The sequence below is a fragment of the Triplophysa dalaica genome, chromosome 8 (genome assembly GCF_015846415.1).
Source record: "Triplophysa dalaica isolate WHDGS20190420 chromosome 8, ASM1584641v1, whole genome shotgun sequence".
Classification (NCBI taxonomy): Eukaryota; Metazoa; Chordata; class Actinopteri; order Cypriniformes; family Nemacheilidae; genus Triplophysa; species Triplophysa dalaica.
The window spans coordinates 5,997,358-6,015,108 of NC_079549.1; the positions used below are offsets into that span (position 1 = coordinate 5,997,358).

Below are 17,751 nucleotides of genomic sequence, written 5' to 3' on the forward strand. Positions count from 1 at the left end.
CGCCGCGTGTGTATCAGATTGCGTGTGAGTTGCCAGGGCAATTAGTCGCTGATGATGACAAGCAACTTGTTTACACAAACAGAGAGAGAGGGATGAAGAGTGTAGGGTGGACGCTGTTATGTGCCAGAGAAACCACCTCACAGGTGGGGATCTAATAGCTTTCATTGCTCAATAATATTTTGTTTAACTGGATGTTTCCATTAAAAATTGACAATGAAATGAACTCAAAGGAGACAATGTTAGAAATGCAGTTGGATGATAGAAAGACCTGATAAATTTGTGTTTATTTTCACGTTGTTGGTTTTGGACGACTGTAATGCGAAATACTGGAGTTTTCTTTTGATCCTAGACTTCAATCTTAGTATTTAGTATTTTTTGGAAAATCTGAACTGCGTTTGAGACACTGTCGAGATCTCTCAAGTTCATTCAAGTTTCCATTCAATCCGTCTTATTGCTATTTAGGAACACAAAAACAATTTCTATTTTATTGTTCAATTTCTTGTGGTATTATGACTTTTGGAGATATATCAACTTGTTATATGTAAAAAAATATTTTGTGTTATGAAATTGTCAGGTATTTATTGTGCTCTGGAAATACTTATTGACCCATTTGCATTGTTTTGAAATTTACAATATATATTTTTCTCTCTCCATCACAGAGGAGCGAGGGGCGTGGCCTGCCCCAGGCCACACGGGTAGGGGAGGGTTCACGCGGAGTCGTGCTGACAATGGTCGCCATGGCTTGTGTTGGCGCGGTGTTGTTGGTTGCCCTGGCGGTTGCCTGTCTTCGCCACCACGCCCGTCAGTTAGCCACCGGCAAACTGGGTCTGGGACCAGAAGCTGGTGCAGAAACTCACTTTGATTACCAGGTACTGTTAAACAAACACAGAAGCTTAAACACAGACACAGAAAAAAAGAGACACAGAGAAAGAGTGTGTGAATAAATAAAGAAAACTCATCATTTACATCAGTCACAGTAGCAAAAATAAAATATAATTATTAAATATGAATTAAGAGAATAATCAAAAACAGGATTAAATTATTTGTAACTATTTTTTACCATATTTGAAAAGGGTTTAAGATTAAAACCTATAAAGTCGAGATAATTTATATAGCAATTTTAAAAATGGTTACTGTGTCCTGGAAAAAACGTTTCTTTAGATTGTAAAAAATAGCCTTAGTGAAAAATAAATAAACTAAAATGTATTTGAAATACATTTATTTCATGCTAAGTATACTGCAAATTTATTTACAGCTTATGTAGTTATTATGAAAATACACTGCGGTTGTATTTGTGGTATTTTAAATTGCTATAATTAAAGTCTGCTAAATTGGAACAAATCATTTTGTACATAATATACTTTAATTGTATAGAAATAGTGCTGAAGTCCGACCTAAGATACATTTAAGTTTATTTGATTTTGCTTAAGTGGAACTATTGCAAGTATGCGTCACATACTCTTTAAATATCTGGCATTGAAAGATTGATTTTATTTAAAAATATGATAAAATTCTTATCAAAAGTGACATTAGAACACAATTTTATCTAAAACCAGGCTTAATATGAAGAAATGTAGATTGTATATAAATAGTTCTCCAAATAACGTTTAATTATAATTTTATATCAGTAAGTCATGTCAGTAAATATGTTATTACATTAAAACTATATTTAGCATGAAATAAATGCATTTTAAATGAACAATTTTTTACTAGGGAGTAGAGAGAGATAAATGTATAAAAGAACCAGGCAAATCACACATTACAATAAATGTAAAACTGAAGTCCTTTCTTAAATATCATTTCGAAAAAAGTTTTTTAGATGACGATAATAAACATTAAAATATGTTGTTACCAATAAACACGTAATCATGCATTGTTGGTTTCAGTAATATTTTTTACACGATACGGCGATGATTAAAGAAAATGTAATTGGAAATAATGTTAAACGCTCATCAGTAATTGTTCCTCAATGTCTCTCAGGAACTGTGTCGCCAACACATGGCAGCAAAGTCATCGTTCACCCGTCCGGAGCCTGGCGGTCGACGGGGGACCGACACCTCTCGAGTCAGCAGTGTGTCATCTCAGTTCAGCGACGGGCCGCAGCACAGCCCTAGCTCTCACAGCAGCACACCGTCCTGGAGTGAAGAGCCTGCCCAGTCCAACATGGACATCTCAACTGGACACATGATACTGGTACACACATGCACATACAAATTCTAATTCAGAGTACTGTACATTTTTATGTGTGTTTGCAGGGTGTCTGTGCGCTTAAAGTGGCTTTAAACATAAATTAACGAAATTAACTATATACTGACTATTCAGTTACTTTAGACTAATATTGTTATTCAGCACTGTATGTCTAGTTAATAGATTTTCAGGAGCCACTTGCACAAAATAACTCCATATTAAAACTTTAAGAATAATTCATAGGGGAAACTATTTCATGTTGTGTTTTATTTCTATGAGGTGTGCTTAAATGTTTTAGAAATGATATAGAGACGGATTAGACTGGTCATGGCATTCAGCTAAATGCTTAATCCCACTTTTGTTGTTCAGGCTTATATGGAGGACCATCTGAAGAATAAGGACCGTTTGCAGAAAGAGTGGGAGGCTCTGTGCTTGTACCAGGCTGAGCCGAGCTCCGTCTCTATCGGCCAGTCTGAACTCAACATGGAGAAGAATCGCTATCCTGACTTTGTGCCCTGTAAGAGCTTTTTATGAGAAAATATTCATTGCAGTGGTCTTATTCACAGTGTTCTTGCAAAATATGATACAAAGCAACTGTAAACTATTCAATAATAAGTTGAATATTATGTCATTTTCTATACAACTGTAATCCTGAACAAATGTTGTGGTCTGTGTTTCAGATGACCATTCACGTGTAAAACTAAAGGCAGAGACCAACGCCTCTAAAGAGGACTACATAAATGCCAGCACCATAGTAAGATATATGACATATCAAATACTTCTAGTGCTGTTATGTGTGCTGGAGAAGTAAAGAATTGTTAATGCAATACACTTGAATTTGCAAATGTGATGATTCTACATGCAGATGACTTATTTATATTTGTTCTCTTACTCATTAGATTGATCACGATCCACGTCTGCCTGCATATATTGCAACTCAAGGACCTTTGCCACATACTATTGCTGATTTCTGGCAGGTAAAACACAATTAAACTAAAATGTTTGTAACCAGTTTCTGATTTATTCGTTTTTTTGTATTATATATGTATGAATGAATTATATTTGTCTCTGAATTTAAATAAAATACCGTGCATAGATACCTTTAAAAGTATAAAAGTAATATGCTCAGAGATAAAGTTTGTCTTGTACTTACGCTGTGATTTGGCGTTTGATAGATGGTGTGGGAGAATGGATGTACTGTAATAGTTATGATGACAGCTCTGGTGGAGGATGGAGAAAAACAGTGTGAACGCTACTGGCCTGACGAAGGATCGTCTCTGTACAATATCTATGAGGTGAGAGACGTCATTCACTTTCAGTTCGCCTTCATTTCTCTTGGGGCTTTTCATCTGTTTGAGTCTATCAGTGCCTTTCTCTTTCTGTGTACCATGTAGGTGAATCTTGTGTCTGAACACATCTGGTGCAAAGACTTCTTGGTTCGTAGTTTCTACTTGAAGAACGTTCAGACACAGGAGACGCGCACCCTCACCCAGTTTCACTTGCTGAGCTGGCCTGCGAGCGGCATTCCCTCCTCCACCCGTCCCCTGCTGGACTTCCGCAGGTACTGCCACAGCTGCATGCGGTCAATACTGCTGAAATATTAACACACATTGTGATATGACTACACATACAGCGGCATTTTCTCTCAGGAGGCAATGGAAGCAGCACCACCATTAAAGAATTGGATAAGAAAACTGTATTGAATTAGGGTCCTTTAGTGGGGTTTAAATGTAGGTGGCGGGAGCGAGATAAAGCGAACATTTACGTGAAAAGAGACAGCGCCTCCATTGCACTATGATTGGCTGATTATCATGTCATTGCAATTACAAAAGGATGAACTCACCCAGGCAGACTTCAGCACTGTTAGACTGTCTGAATCAAAACAAAAAGAAAATGAACTGGAAATTAAAGGCTTTTAGTTTAGCAATCACTCAACAACCACAATACACTCCTAACAATAATGGTGATAAACCATGCCATAAAACTAAATTATTTGTAGAGGTCCTTTTGACTCTCTTTTAGAACCAAAAGTGGTTGTGCGATGGCATTGCTGAAAAGAATCACTTTTGTAGCATCATGTAGCATGAGTGTAGCTGAACAACATAAAATAATTTCAAGTATTTTAATTTTTTTGTAACGTTAGCCTCTGTGTAGACTGATTTCGCGCCATCGCCATTTTGAAATCGAATGCGATGCAGAGGGAAGAAAACCAGAAAGACAGATAGACTGCAATGGTTTGGACAACCAACCCGAAGTTATTAAAACGATTTATGATCTTAAATCTGTCAACATAGGCATAGGGTGCATGTCACACGAGCTGTTTTACTTGACAACTTAAGCTGTACCATCACGTATTAGTGACTGTTTAAACTGCCATAAATGGGTTTCATTCGCACACACACAGCCAATCTAATGTTGTTTTAAAATGCATCATTTGTTTTTTCATGTCACAGACACCAGATGGTAGTCCAAACCATTGTAGTCTATCTGTCGTTCCGGTTTTCTTCCCACCTCTGCATCATTTTTGTTTCAACATAGCAATCAGTCTATTGACATCTCCGTTTGAAACATAAAATTCCAGGTTGCTTATACTTATCTTTGTGAGTTGAAGTCAAGCTGACATTTCCTAATGTATACCTGACTTTTAGCTCAAATTGTAAATCATTATTATAAGAAACGGGTTAAGGATACTTTAACACTGGTATTTCAACACTGACTTTCCTTCCTCAATGACAGATTTTTGTTTATTCTTAACCCCAAAGTTACAAATAGCAGCTTTAACATAAGAAGTTAGTTTAACACATTTTTAGCTTAATTAAGTGAAATAATTTTGAGTTTAGTGTAAATAAATGCTGAATGTTAAAATGGTTTTCAACATACTGTAGGTCTACATTTAACTGATAAACTGCAGTATAGATAAACAAAATATAAATTGAACAGTTCTTAAAGGGATACTCCACCCAAAAATGAAAGTACCGTCTTGAATGCACACACCAGTTGTTCCTAACCGGTATACATTTCTTTATTCTGTTTAATAGAATTAAATATATTTTGAAAAATTTTGTCAACTGACATTTCAGGGACACCATTAAATACTATTGTAGGAAAAATGAAAATATAGTCAAAGGTGCCCTAGCACTGTTTTCCTAAATTCTTAAATATATGTTCAACAGAATAAAAAGTGATGCAACATTTTTTTGTTTTGTTTTTATCAGAACAAATAAATTCATTCAGGTTTGGAACATCTTGAGGGTTTTTGAGTGGAGTGTCCCTTTAATAAAAACAAACCCATATTCAGAGGTGAAACTTTACACTCTCACAGTATGTTAGACATCCACAATACACACACGGTAACGGTCTGATTCTAACAAGTTCTACATCCTCCCTGCTGTTATTTTCCTGACCCTGATATAAGCCTTGGTTTACACGCCTCAGGTTCCCTAAATATCTGTGAATGTTTATCAAACCTTGAAGATCGCTCCCCTGAGCTCCTCTCCCTTCAGTGTCCTGGAGCTTCTCCGCTCCTGCTTTACCTTCTTACCTCGCTCTTCTCCTTCCAAGTGTCTCTTTGGTCTCTGATGGAGATCAGTGGGTCCCTGGACGTAGCACACCTCCCAGTGTCATTTTTGTGATTTGCAGCTAGTAGTCTGGGTCCAGTTGCATAGTCACAAAAATGATCATTGGTAGGTGTGAGTGCCGCATGAGTGAAGACAGATGCTCCATCATCCTGTTCCCTCCTCCCTAGTCCTCCAAACAAGGCTGATTTTTTATCTTCTCTTGTTGACAGAATAATGAATCACAGTTCTTGAAAATTAGGCTTATTATAACATGCACAGTTTCTCTCTCTTTCGACACCTTTTCTAATCTTTGAATTTGCTTTTTTCAGAAAAGTAAACAAGTGCTACAGAGGACGTTCTTGCCCAATAATTGTGCACTGCAGGTAAACAGCTTAGGGATGGGTGGAATATGTCTATTTTTAAAGTTTATAATTGGAATTGAATAACATCGTTTTTTACATTTCAAACAGTGATGGGACTGGCAGAACTGGCACCTACATTCTTATCGACATGGTACTTAACCGCATGGCAAAAGGTAAACACATCTTTATAGTTATTGAAATTGAATATTGAAATTGAATTTCATTTCATTTTACTCATTGCCTGTTTGTATGTTTTAGGTGTGAAGGAGATTGATATTGCTGCAACACTGGAGCATATTCGTGATCAGAGACCAAGTATGGTACGCACTAAGGTATGTCCAAAGTGCACAATTTGGCTACATGGGCCTCTTATAAGGGAGGGTGTATGATAGAGATACATTTTTTTTCTCCTCAGGATCAGTTCGAGTTTGCCCTGACAGCTGTGGCAGAAGAAGTCAATGCCATTCTGAAAGCCCTTCCTCAGTGAGCCGTCACAGTGTCTCTATTCCATAATTTTTGCTCATGTACTTCTATCCTGCACACCTCATTTTAAGACAGAAATGCAAAGACCCCATGAAGTCGCTTGATGAGTGTAGTTATCTGTCTCGTGTTGATGTATTTCTGTTGAAACTGGAAGTCTGGTTGGGCGTATGAAAGGATGCATCCCCTAAATCTGTGTAGAGAAGATGACTTAAAATTTTGTTTTAAATGTACGTTTAAAATCAAATATCTGCAAATTATGTTTTTAACTTTTGGTTAAAAGTTTAAATCAAAGCTAACCGACATCGTCAAAACACCACTTGATTTTCTGGGGTCTTTAAACTTCACTCGGTTTGTAAAAGACTGAAAGATTTGTGTGTGCAAGAGACATTTTACATGGGCCTTAAAGAGTTTCAGGGAGAACAGACATCATTATTACAAACAAGCTTCACGCAAATGACAGCAATTTAAAGTGATCTAAATTTCTGATGACTAACAGTATAATGTGTTTTTATATAAATATATATACTTTTATGTTGCAAAGCACTATTAAGAATAACATTCATGTTCCTCAAATGCTTTCTTTACCTTGGAATGGCCAAAAAATGCAACTCAATATATCACATTGAAAAATGACACAAAAAAACACAACGCAGTCTTATGCAGGTGAGCGTGGGTACTTTCTATTTATGCACAGGTCTGTACACAAGTGTGCATCATCCGAAATACACCTGTCATGTCGTATAGTTCCTGTAAGATTTCATTCAACTGTAAATGTCTAGTGTAGCTTTTCTTTGTGTGATCGTTGTAAATAATTCACAGAGTTATGTTTGTCAATTCCAGTATGTTTATGAAAATTATCAAAAAAAGAGAGAAATATATGAATATAATTTTTAAATTGTTATAAATTAAATGTGAATCTGTGTAGCAGCATTGATTGATGTGTGTGGCTCTTTTCATACTGGCCTCTTTATTATGAACATGCAGACAGAAATCTCAGAAACTGTTGACGTTCATCACAAAAAATTACAAATGCTAAGCATATCATTTTTATGTATTTCTTTTATGGTGGATTTTTTTTATTTTATTCTCCTTTAGTATTGTGAACATGGCGCTATGTGAAAACATTTCCTTGTTGTATCTCAGCCAGCCAAACACAGCAATATTGGCTCGACCAATCGTAAGGGTTTCGATCTGCTGAACCAACCAACTGAAGATGGGCAGTGTTTGGAAAAACCTGTTATAAAACCTGTATTATCTTTTAAATTCTTTTGTGCCGCCAGTGGTGTCAAAATTCTTGATAGATTTGTAATATGTAGATCCTACAATGATTGTTTACCTTAATTTACATTTTTTGCAGACCTGCATATTACACCCTAGGTTATGAAATGCTAAGATTTTAAATAAAACAAAGAGAAAACCTTGATAAAGATAAGTTATGAAGATTTTATATTCTCAAATATAGCATGTAAAAAGTGCAACTACTAGTTTGTCCCTATAACACCTTTTTTTACATTATCTTAAAGTTATGATCAGTGCAGGTCATAAATATAATGCATATATGTACAAAGATCCAGTCTTCTATCTGTAAGGCTGAGCACACAATCATACACACACACAGTACACACATACAAGCACGTACGTTATTGACCTTTATGTAGCGTTGCCTGGGTTTTTTCCAAATAAAACTTTGAAAAGGGTCTGAGCAGCAGGTGTGCCAGGCAGAGAGAGAGACAGTGAAGCATAAAGAGTGAGCAGCACACCAAGGAAAACATCACCTGTTAGGGGCAGATGGATGAATCTAAAATTAGTCACCTCATAGTTCTTGCTGTTATGTTTGGTGAGTTAAAACCACACACATAGACACTAAAGACTGAGAATTGTTTGTAATTTTGAGTCTACAACAGCAGTGCCCCTTAAAACTTCTTTTGCACAAGTTAAAATAAACTCTTATCATACAGACTTTGATATTTTCCTTACAGGAACACTGCATGTTCTCGGAGGCAACACTTGTAATTACACAAATACATTTTAAATGAACTGAGCTCATTATTACAATCCGAAGTTGGGAGGAAGGTATGAGAACTAAGCGAAGTCATTTAAAGAGGTCTACACTACATTTTACCTCTGGGGTTAAGAGGGGGATCACAGCCACAGGTCAGCCTGTGAAGGCCTGGAAGTCGGACTCTGTAACGGTAGGGAGAACGAGTCAGGTAAAAATCATAACCATATTACATGCAAATGCATATGAGGTCTACGAATAAAACCTGTGGGTGGGAGTGTGGAAATTAATATGCGGTTAATGAGGAATGAATTGGTGCATAGTGAAACATAAGGAAAGGTCAAAGTTGCAGTTTTTTTTAAACGGAGGCAAGGACTTTAACTGTTTGGAGCCCATTTTAATCTTTCAGTAAAAAAAGAAAAGAAATCTAAAAAGCAATTGCACATAAAAGGGTCCATTAAATTAAATGCTTCCAAAACTGATTTAATAGAGTTTATTGTTCTTAATATTAATATCAACATTGACTGAAACATTATTTATTAACTTGATGAATTTATTAATTAAAATATGTTTAGTGTCAAACTTTATCCTTCTAAATTATGATTTCTTTCACAATATGAGGCAGCAATGCTTCAGAGCATTACAATTTAATACATAAAAAAGCAATTTTTGGTAAATAAATTACTTTGATCTCTCTTTACATTTGATAAAATTGCACAAAATAACTTGTTCATAAACATTTACATATCATGACATTCAACTCTTTGTGCTTTATCTAGTGTTCAAGCAGTACAAATGTTGATTATTGATTTGTTTTTGTTTATTTCATATCATACATGTGCTGGTTAATATGAAAGAAACTAGAGTGGATATTGATTTGCTTTTTTGGCTACTGTACACTAGTCGGCACATAAATAATGCCATTGGTAACCACAGCCATGCATTTCAAACCTAACAAAAAGGCTCAAACAAATATCAACACTGAATAATACTGATGATGAATACAACGTTACAGTCACTATTTTACAGTTATTTGGCACATCCTCATAAACTGAGTAAATTGTTTATCCAAAGTACTTTTTCCAATACATATTTACATCAATAGTCAATATGATGCAGTGCATTCACGACGGGGTGACTAAACATGAGCCCTTGGAGACACTGATTATCTCAAGTCTTTTTGTGCAAAAGTTTATAACTCTTTAAAAAGTCATGAGGGGATTCTTTCATAACACTTTCTTCTAAACAAATTATTAAAAAAAAATCACACATCACATTTAAAAGGGACTTCTAACAGAATAAAAAAGCAAGACAAAGCATCCACAAAAATCTCCTTTCTAAAGCATCCCATTATAAGTATCAATGATCTCGTAAACAAAAACTTCTATTGTGATAATTAGGAATTTAGGAATGAGTGGTATTAGCTGAAACACTGAAAGTCTTGTTGTGTTTCTTTAGACTGCAGCCATCCTTTTGCTTAGGATATTCGTATCTTTAGTGAAAATGAAATCAAACAAACCTGTAAGAGTGCTGAAATCTAACATAGCAACATGTTTAAAACTTGAAATATCACTGGTACATGTGTGTCTTGTGACGAAGTATCATATTCAACAACTATTCATGAGACACAGGAGAACCAGTCAGATTATCAACGTGTTTGAATTTAGCACTTTTTCATCTTAAAATCTAAATAAATTTCTCTCACAATATATTAATTTGCTTCAGAAGACATTTATAAATCCAATGAAGCCGCTTGAGTTACTTTTATGATGTTTGGCTATTTGGGGCTTTAACAAGTTGGAAGACAGCAGATATATTATGAGCTGAAACTTTAAAGTTTTTAAACAGAATGCTGGATTTGAAGTGCTAAACGCAAATTTAGCCATATTGCGAACTTTCCCTTTTTTGCTATTTCATTACTTTGCTGCAAAGCCCTTCAAAAACATTTCTCAAAATACCTATTTTAGGGGTACATATGTTTTTAAATCCTAAAAATGCTCATATAATTTCTCAAATTTAGTACATATTACTATATTTTTAGCTGGTGTATGGGAAGATTTCTATGTGGTAAATAAACACACATTTTGCACCTGTTATTTAAACCTCCAGGCAAGATAATATATAAAATAGTATCTTCATCCTTGTGCTTTGTCACAAGCCCTGCCATAACAGATTGAAAGAGCTATAAGTCAAGGCACAGTCCAAAACTACACTAGGATCAAACACACGTCACACGCACGATTATTCCCCACAAACGTACTAACAGACCACACACTGACACTTCCTCCTCTTTTTTACCACATCGGTCCCTTTGGCCATACTTTTCACATCCTCCTTTTCTTTCACAACAACATTCTCCTGGTGCATGTTATCTGAACCATGAACCGGCCCTGTTTCTCTATCGTCTAAAGATGGAGAGGTGCTGCCTATTGAATCATCTGTATTTTGACTCTCAGATCTGGTTTTCTGAGGGGCATCCCTCCTATTCCCACCCCCACCAACCCTTGGCTGAGTCCCCCCGGCACCTGATATCATGTCCTCTGCTTGCTGTTGGCCCTCCATCTCTGATAAGCTGTAGGCCAGCGCCATCTGCAGGTCGTCGTCCTCCTCATCTTCACTGGCATCGGGTCGATGATAGAAAGGGGCGGCGCTAAAAGAGCGCAGGGCGGGGTTTGTATGGGTGTTGTGAGAGTGGTGGAGTCGTGAGTGTTGGGGTTGTCCAGAAGGCTGTCCGGATTCTTCTCTACGGCTCAGCTCGAAAGCCAGCGCCATTTCATCCTCCACACCTGAACAAACAAACACAGCTGAACGTCAAATCGGATCTACATGAACACAAATTAAAATAAAGAAAACATGCAAAATAGTGAGGCACATCTAGTTTCATGCTGTTATTAAAGATTACCATTGATGAGGACAGTTTTTAGAACCCCGTCCTCCTCGACCTCTGTTCTCTCCTGACCGTTTTCATTGATCCTGTGGAGGATTTTTTTTTTAATTATAAAGAATTTGATCATATAATATGTGCTGTCATATAAATAGTGAGTAGTTTGAAACAGTTTGCAAAGAAGAAAACTGACTTTTTTGTAGAGATACGTTTTCCATTGACAATGCGGGTTGAAGTGGAAACAGACTTGAAGTTTGCCCCTCCCATACTGCCCATGCCTCCCATTGAGGAGAAGGATGTAAAATCAACTGTTGGCATCAGAAAAAAACACAAATGCAGCTTTTAATTTTTAACAATTTAATTTCATCATTTACCCCCCCTCGTGTCGTTCTAAACCTATATGACTTTCTTTCTTTTGAAGAATACAAAATAAGATATTTTGAAGATTTCTCAAAATATCTTCTTTTGTGTTTCACAGAAGAAAGAGTCATATATAGGTTTGGAATGAGTTGAAGTTGATCAAATGACAGAATATTTATTTTTGGGTAAACTATACCTTTGATTTCACCAAATGTATTGAAGCTAAATTCATCTAAATGAAGTATTAATCTGGGTGTATGCACTGTACAGAAGGAGTACGAAATCTATTATGCAGACCGGTGTGAAAAAAACAAACCATTTGCTGAAGGGAAGGAGAAGAAGCGACTGGGTCCAAGCCTGGAGGAGGAGCTGTGAAATCCACTGTGCATCCCACCAAATGGGAAATCATCTAATGTGAGAGTGGGTAGAGAATGACAGACATTTAAAGAGGGCAAGCAAAATACTACGGCAGTAATTACAATGGAATGTGGTCAGCTGGTGAGAACTGTGGGTGGATGGGGAAAATTCTAAAATGATTTTAGTACCAGGTTGATATTTTTTAAAATGATGTATTCTAGGGACTTTATGTTCCCAGGGATCCTTAATCCAAATAATTGGCCGCATTTAAGTTACAAAAGCAACTTCCATTGCATGATACTATACAGTACATTTGTTTCTGAGTATGTGCAATCCCTGGGATCGAACCCATGACTTTGGCATTGCTAGAGCCATGCTCTAACTGCTGAGCAACAGGAAAGCTGTTTTGAATGTTTTTAATAAAAGTAAACTTTCAGTTACTGAAAGTCCTATCAGTATTTTATCATCAAGCTTTTAGAGGTCTCATCATGGGATTTTTCATTTATGCATCTTTCGGCCACTTTTCTTCATTATTCAGTCCATGTCACGCATTAAAAAATGTAACTAGATAAATTAATTTTTTAGCACAATTAACATTTCAAAATTCTTATTCTGTTACAAAAGAAGATATTTTGAAAAATATTGGTAACAGAACAGCACAATCCCAATTCACTTCTATTGTAACCAATGTACGTAAATAGGGGGCAGTTAACAACATTCTTCAAAATATCTTCTTTTGTGTTCTGCGGAAGGAAGAAAGTCATACAGGTTTGAAATGACAAGAGGGTTATTAAATGATGATAGAATTATAATTTTGAAGGTGAACTACTCCTTTAAGCATACAGATTAAAAGATTTTAAAGATCAAGAGAACCCTTTTAATCAAGTGACTAACAACTTTTGACCAGTAGTGAAGAAAATCGAAAAAAAAAAAATTGGATTCTGAATGAACTAAATACTAACCTCCAGGGAATCCACCAAAGAAGTCAGCAAATGGGTCCTGCCCTCCAAAAAACTCTCGAAAAACCTCATCTGGGCTGCGGAATGTGAAGGTGAATCCTGGGAAATCGTCAGGAAATGTTGAGCTGCTAGAGCCTAAAAGACACATGTAAGATAATGAATTAAAAAACAGACACGCAAAATAAAGAAACAAAGTCAGAGATCATATCTTTCAACCCATACAACGGACTAGACTGTTTGTCACATCCATCAAACACGACCAACAGTGTTTAGTATGTTCTCTACTGGTAGCAGGAGATGCAACAAAAACATACACCTCAAGGCATTGTGGGCTTTAATCTGCATGATGATTGGGATACCTATTGCTCAATTGGTAGGGCATTGCATTTGTAATATAAAAATAATCCACATAATGATAACATGCAAGTCTTAAATGCACTGTAAGTCTCTCACTCAAAGCGTCTGTCATTTCTTTAACACCAGCTAGAGGGAGCTAAACTTTACATTTTAACTATTGGTTGTAATGAGTTGCTTGTCATTTTAAGGAGGACTAGCAAGTTTTGCTTACCTGAGCTTGGCACGCCTGATGTACCATATCTGTCAAAAGCCTCCCGTTTGCCTTCTTGGAAATTCGAAAACAGAACAGTGCAATGTAAGTAAGGCCCAAAGATTGAAGAAACAAGAAAAACTTTTTGAACATGCATAGTGAAGTTCATATAAAAATGTTGAATATTTTACTGTCTGAAAGAACTTCATAAGCCTCTGCTATCTCTTTGAATTTACTGTCTGCCTCCTCCTTGTTGTCTGGGTTTTTGTCAGGGTGCCAGCGTAAAGCCAGTTTCCTGTAACTGTACAAACAAATAAATAAACATGTAAGCAAACTTATCTTGAGTGCAATTGCAAGATGATGTTGGCAAATCCAAAAGTGAAAGCATTGATAGTCATTTTCTGCTGTGATCAAGACTCAAGTGTAATGAAAAAACTGATAACACAAGTGATTCTGTCAATGGGGCTTTACTGAAGATAGCAGAACTAGAAAGTTAGACATAAAGTTGGAAGTAAAACGTAATAACCTACTAATAACAGACATAATAAAATACTTTCAAAGTTAAGTTATGTTTAAACGTTTTAGTCGGGCAACACAAGCCACTTGACCATTGAGACATACATGATAATTAAATACAAACAAACAGTAATCTCAGAACACGTTATCCCTCTATTGGACAAATTACGTACTTTTCACAGTACCAAAGCCAAACTTCTCCTAAAATCCAAGGGACTTTAACTTACGCTTTCTTGATGTCATCTTGAGAAGCATTCCGTGACACTCCCAGGACATCATAATAATCGACCATTGCGCCCTTGAGTTCAACGCACCTGTTGAGCATGTGTGAATGTGTAATGACATCATGATTAATAATGGCAATGTGTTAATTTATTTAAAGGGATATAAATGCTTTTGTTTTAAAATGCTTCTTGTACATATCAATCACTGTTATTTTCAGACAGGGACATGTAATTATTCAAAACAATTGTCATAATGTCAAAACCTAACAGGCCATAGATGCCAAGCAACATGGACATTTTTTGGGAAACATTTTACACAGCAACGTACATTTTATTTTTATGATTATTTAAACTAAACGATCTATGTAAACAAAGTTATTTCAGTGGCAGATCTGATTTCAAACCATAAACAAATGTTCTAACGCATATCGATAGCAACAGTTCAATAAACTGTTGATATTGACAGTTTATCACAAACATAGACCGGTATTCCCCTGGAGTCTCGCTTGCCCATGTCTGGAAGTCACTGGAAACCGGACACAATGTTATTTCAAGCTCGAACTTGAAAAGCGATTTGGCCATATGTCCACTGACAGCTGCGGTGCTGTTACGGTCGATTATTCAAACAACTCCATACAAACACGGAGTCTAACACATTCGTTATTATACCGTTACCCGAGTTTTGACGGTCAACGTAACATTTACCTTTTTTTAGAAGTATTCACCCCAGGAGACGTGCCTCTGTAAACAGAACTGAAATATTTCGGCGAACGACAGTGTCCCGAGACGCTGATCGCAGGAACTGACGCTCTTTTAACGCACGCGTGAGTGTGGAACTCCTTTAGAATCCCCTGCTTACCGTTGACATATTGGGCTTCATGACTTCAGTGTGTCATCTAGCCCTCTATATCTGTAAACGCTTTACCCTTCTGCAGCGAATGCGGTGCGTCACGCCAAAGTCCCTTGAAGGAAAGTCCCCGCACTCGTCGGCCATATTTGCAACGCGTCAGTGTAGCTATTTTAGCCCAAGACCGAATCTACCAAATCTTGTCATGTGTGATGACAGATACCTTAATACATACATAATTTGACTGCCAATCAAACCGGACCTTAACTGAACAATTCTTAAACTTAAACTGTGTAAACGTTTTTACAGGTTGCACAAACTAGTGCGCGTGCGCAAGTGTTGGTAAACGGTCACTGCAGGGCACCTCCCCTCATAGATGTTTGTCCTTAACGATAAGACGATTTGCTCGTTTTACATGGTGGTGGCACTTCTTTCGCCAGAGACCGCACTTTTCCCCCTTCATCGTAAAATGTTTGCAATGTGTTGTTATTATCTAAAGTCTTTGGTCAAGCTCAGTCGAACCACAGTTAAAAGCGTCTGCAGAACATGCCAGTGTTTGTGCACGCCGCACCCCGCCCACTTCTGGCTAGACGAAGACGTGTAGCAATGCTGTAAAATACCTGATAAGGAAAATACTGGTACTTTGACTAGTAGGCTACATGGGCTTTTTTATACTCAGAAATAGCTCCCATTCCCATTGCATAAAACGTTTTGAAATTAAATATGATATAAATCCCACAAACGTATTTTTATTGGTCAAAACAATCAGCCTAAACCTGTTTATCAGCATGGTTAATAGCAAAAAATAGTGGGCTTTGTGACATAAAAATATTGAAGGGTAAAGAGACAATAGTAAGTTATTAGATTTCATCAAAAGATCATAAAAACATCAGATTAACCTTCTCAATAGGCTATGTTCTTTTAATTTCCAGTTGCTCCTTGATGTATAGCAGATTATTTTCGAAAGGTTTCCTCAAATTCCTCGAACATTGTTTTGTATTAATGATGAGTGCATTCTATGTCTTTGTAACAGGTGGAGGGAGAATCAGTGTATTAAAGTTACTTTTATACAGGCTACCAAAATTATCCCCCCATAAGCCCCTCCGGTGTTGTATTATAAGAACTACACACCAGAATGTTGTAACAAGCTACTGGTTGTACAGATGTCCAGATGTACTAGTACGAATATCTATATGTAATGTAGGTTATCAGTCAAAGAAAGGTCAATATTGAGGAATGGACAACAGTATTGTGCAGCTATCAAACATTTTCCCCATCTCTTTGTGGGCCCCCAAATAAAGATTTAAAATCTTAAACTTAAAATTGTATTTTATTTATTTCTTTTTCAGTTATACAATGCTGAAACATATTTTTTTTGGTTGGTAGGCTTATTTTTCTGATTTCTGATTGCATAAAATGTATGATACATTTTCATGAAATGCCAAATCCATCTAGCCCTCCCCCCCCCAGTTTAAGAACCACTGGTACAGTGAACAAACAGTATTCCCTGTGCAGATTTAAAAAATATCAAAATTTTAAATTGCGGATGACTTAAACATGCAGCAAAGAAAGTAACATGAAAGATTTATGCAAAAGTACTCACAGGTTTTCAAGTAGGCCTTTTGGCATAGATAACCATCCACTTGTCTCCAAAAATATGTGTACAAGTTAAAGGATAAAAACAATTAAAAAAAGCATTATCAGTGCTCCTAATGTAAAAACCTGATCAACCAGTTATTTCCTTGCATTGTTTTGAAAGAATTGTTACACGCCAATGCATGGCTTTTTGCATTTAACATTGTTTTGAATTGATTTAGGTGTTGATTTTTTTATTTTAATTAATTGTGACAATGTATATATATATATGAACGACTTTAACAGAAATTCAATCTGCTGTTTGTTATAGCCTGTACTCTAAATGTGTTTTTTTCTGTTCAGTAATGACTGGGATCATTTTTGAACTCTGCTTTGAATAAGTTTCTTTTTCAAACAGTTGCAAAAATAATCTGGGGTGATATATATATAGATCTTGTAATGGACTGTTTGGGTGTGTTTCCCTGCCTTCAGCCTGTTTGTCATCTCTATCTTTATATTTGTTATGAATGTTCTACCTATTCTTTCTCTCTTTGTTAGTGTCTTTTCAGAAATTTTGATCCACTACCCTTTCAAGTGCATAGTAGCTATGTTGAAGTTCCTGTCAAACCATAGTTTACGTTTGTCTAGACAGATCTTTCATTAGCGTTTCATAATGTACACATGTAGCTTCTTTGTTCGTTTTCCTTCTTTTTGTGGTTTGAGATTTTTACTTGTTCTGTCAATATGCCAAAAAGTTACACATACCACCTTGACAAAGGTTCAATATACAATAAATCAGCCATTTATCCACATTCCCTAACATTAAACTTTATATACAACTTTGGAGTTTATTGATCTTGCACATAAAGGTCCTGTGTGTATTTTTTTGGAGGA

The 17,751-nt window shown here is 36.3% G+C and overlaps 2 protein-coding genes across 6 annotated transcripts in view; one reads left to right on the forward strand and one right to left on the reverse strand.

Moving 5' to 3' along the window:
* The window catches only part of ptprna (protein tyrosine phosphatase receptor type Na), a 23,465-nt gene extending 15,944 nt beyond the window's left edge, over window positions 1-7,521 (forward strand). Inside the window, exons 13-23 of the mRNA XM_056754965.1 lie at window positions 660-869; window positions 1,981-2,193; window positions 2,557-2,704; window positions 2,868-2,941; window positions 3,087-3,164; window positions 3,363-3,482; window positions 3,582-3,748; window positions 6,074-6,127; window positions 6,215-6,279; window positions 6,365-6,438; window positions 6,522-7,521. Coding sequence (XP_056610943.1) covers window positions 660-869; window positions 1,981-2,193; window positions 2,557-2,704; window positions 2,868-2,941; window positions 3,087-3,164; window positions 3,363-3,482; window positions 3,582-3,748; window positions 6,074-6,127; window positions 6,215-6,279; window positions 6,365-6,438; window positions 6,522-6,593 — 1,275 coding nt within the window. The 3' untranslated portion in view covers window positions 6,594-7,521. The remainder of the gene's footprint in view (window positions 1-659; window positions 870-1,980; window positions 2,194-2,556; window positions 2,705-2,867; window positions 2,942-3,086; window positions 3,165-3,362; window positions 3,483-3,581; window positions 3,749-6,073; window positions 6,128-6,214; window positions 6,280-6,364; window positions 6,439-6,521) is intronic.
* dnajb2 (DnaJ heat shock protein family (Hsp40) member B2) lies at window positions 6,626-15,808 on the reverse strand. Of its 5 annotated transcripts, none has more exons than XR_008907314.1 (12): window positions 15,141-15,785; window positions 14,439-14,525; window positions 13,887-13,996; window positions 13,717-13,770; window positions 13,152-13,283; window positions 12,149-12,241; window positions 11,666-11,780; window positions 11,491-11,561; window positions 11,114-11,374; window positions 8,712-8,773; window positions 8,238-8,364; window positions 6,626-6,779 (listed from the first exon to the last, which is right to left on the reverse strand). XR_008907314.1 is itself a non-coding variant. In XM_056754969.1 (11 exons), exons 2-10 carry the CDS (start codon window positions 14,501-14,503, stop codon window positions 8,745-8,747), a joined length of 930 nt encoding a protein of 309 aa, XP_056610947.1. In that variant the 5' UTR covers window positions 14,504-14,525; window positions 15,141-15,785; the 3' UTR covers window positions 8,013-8,364; window positions 8,712-8,744. The 5 variants fall into 5 exon arrangements, 3 of the variants coding, with proteins under 3 accessions (XP_056610947.1, XP_056610946.1, XP_056610945.1); XR_008907313.1 differs by having other exon boundaries at window positions 8,229-8,364; XM_056754969.1 differs by lacking the exon at window positions 6,626-6,779 and having other exon boundaries at window positions 8,013-8,364.
* Between the last annotated feature and the right edge of the window lie 1,943 nt (window positions 15,809-17,751).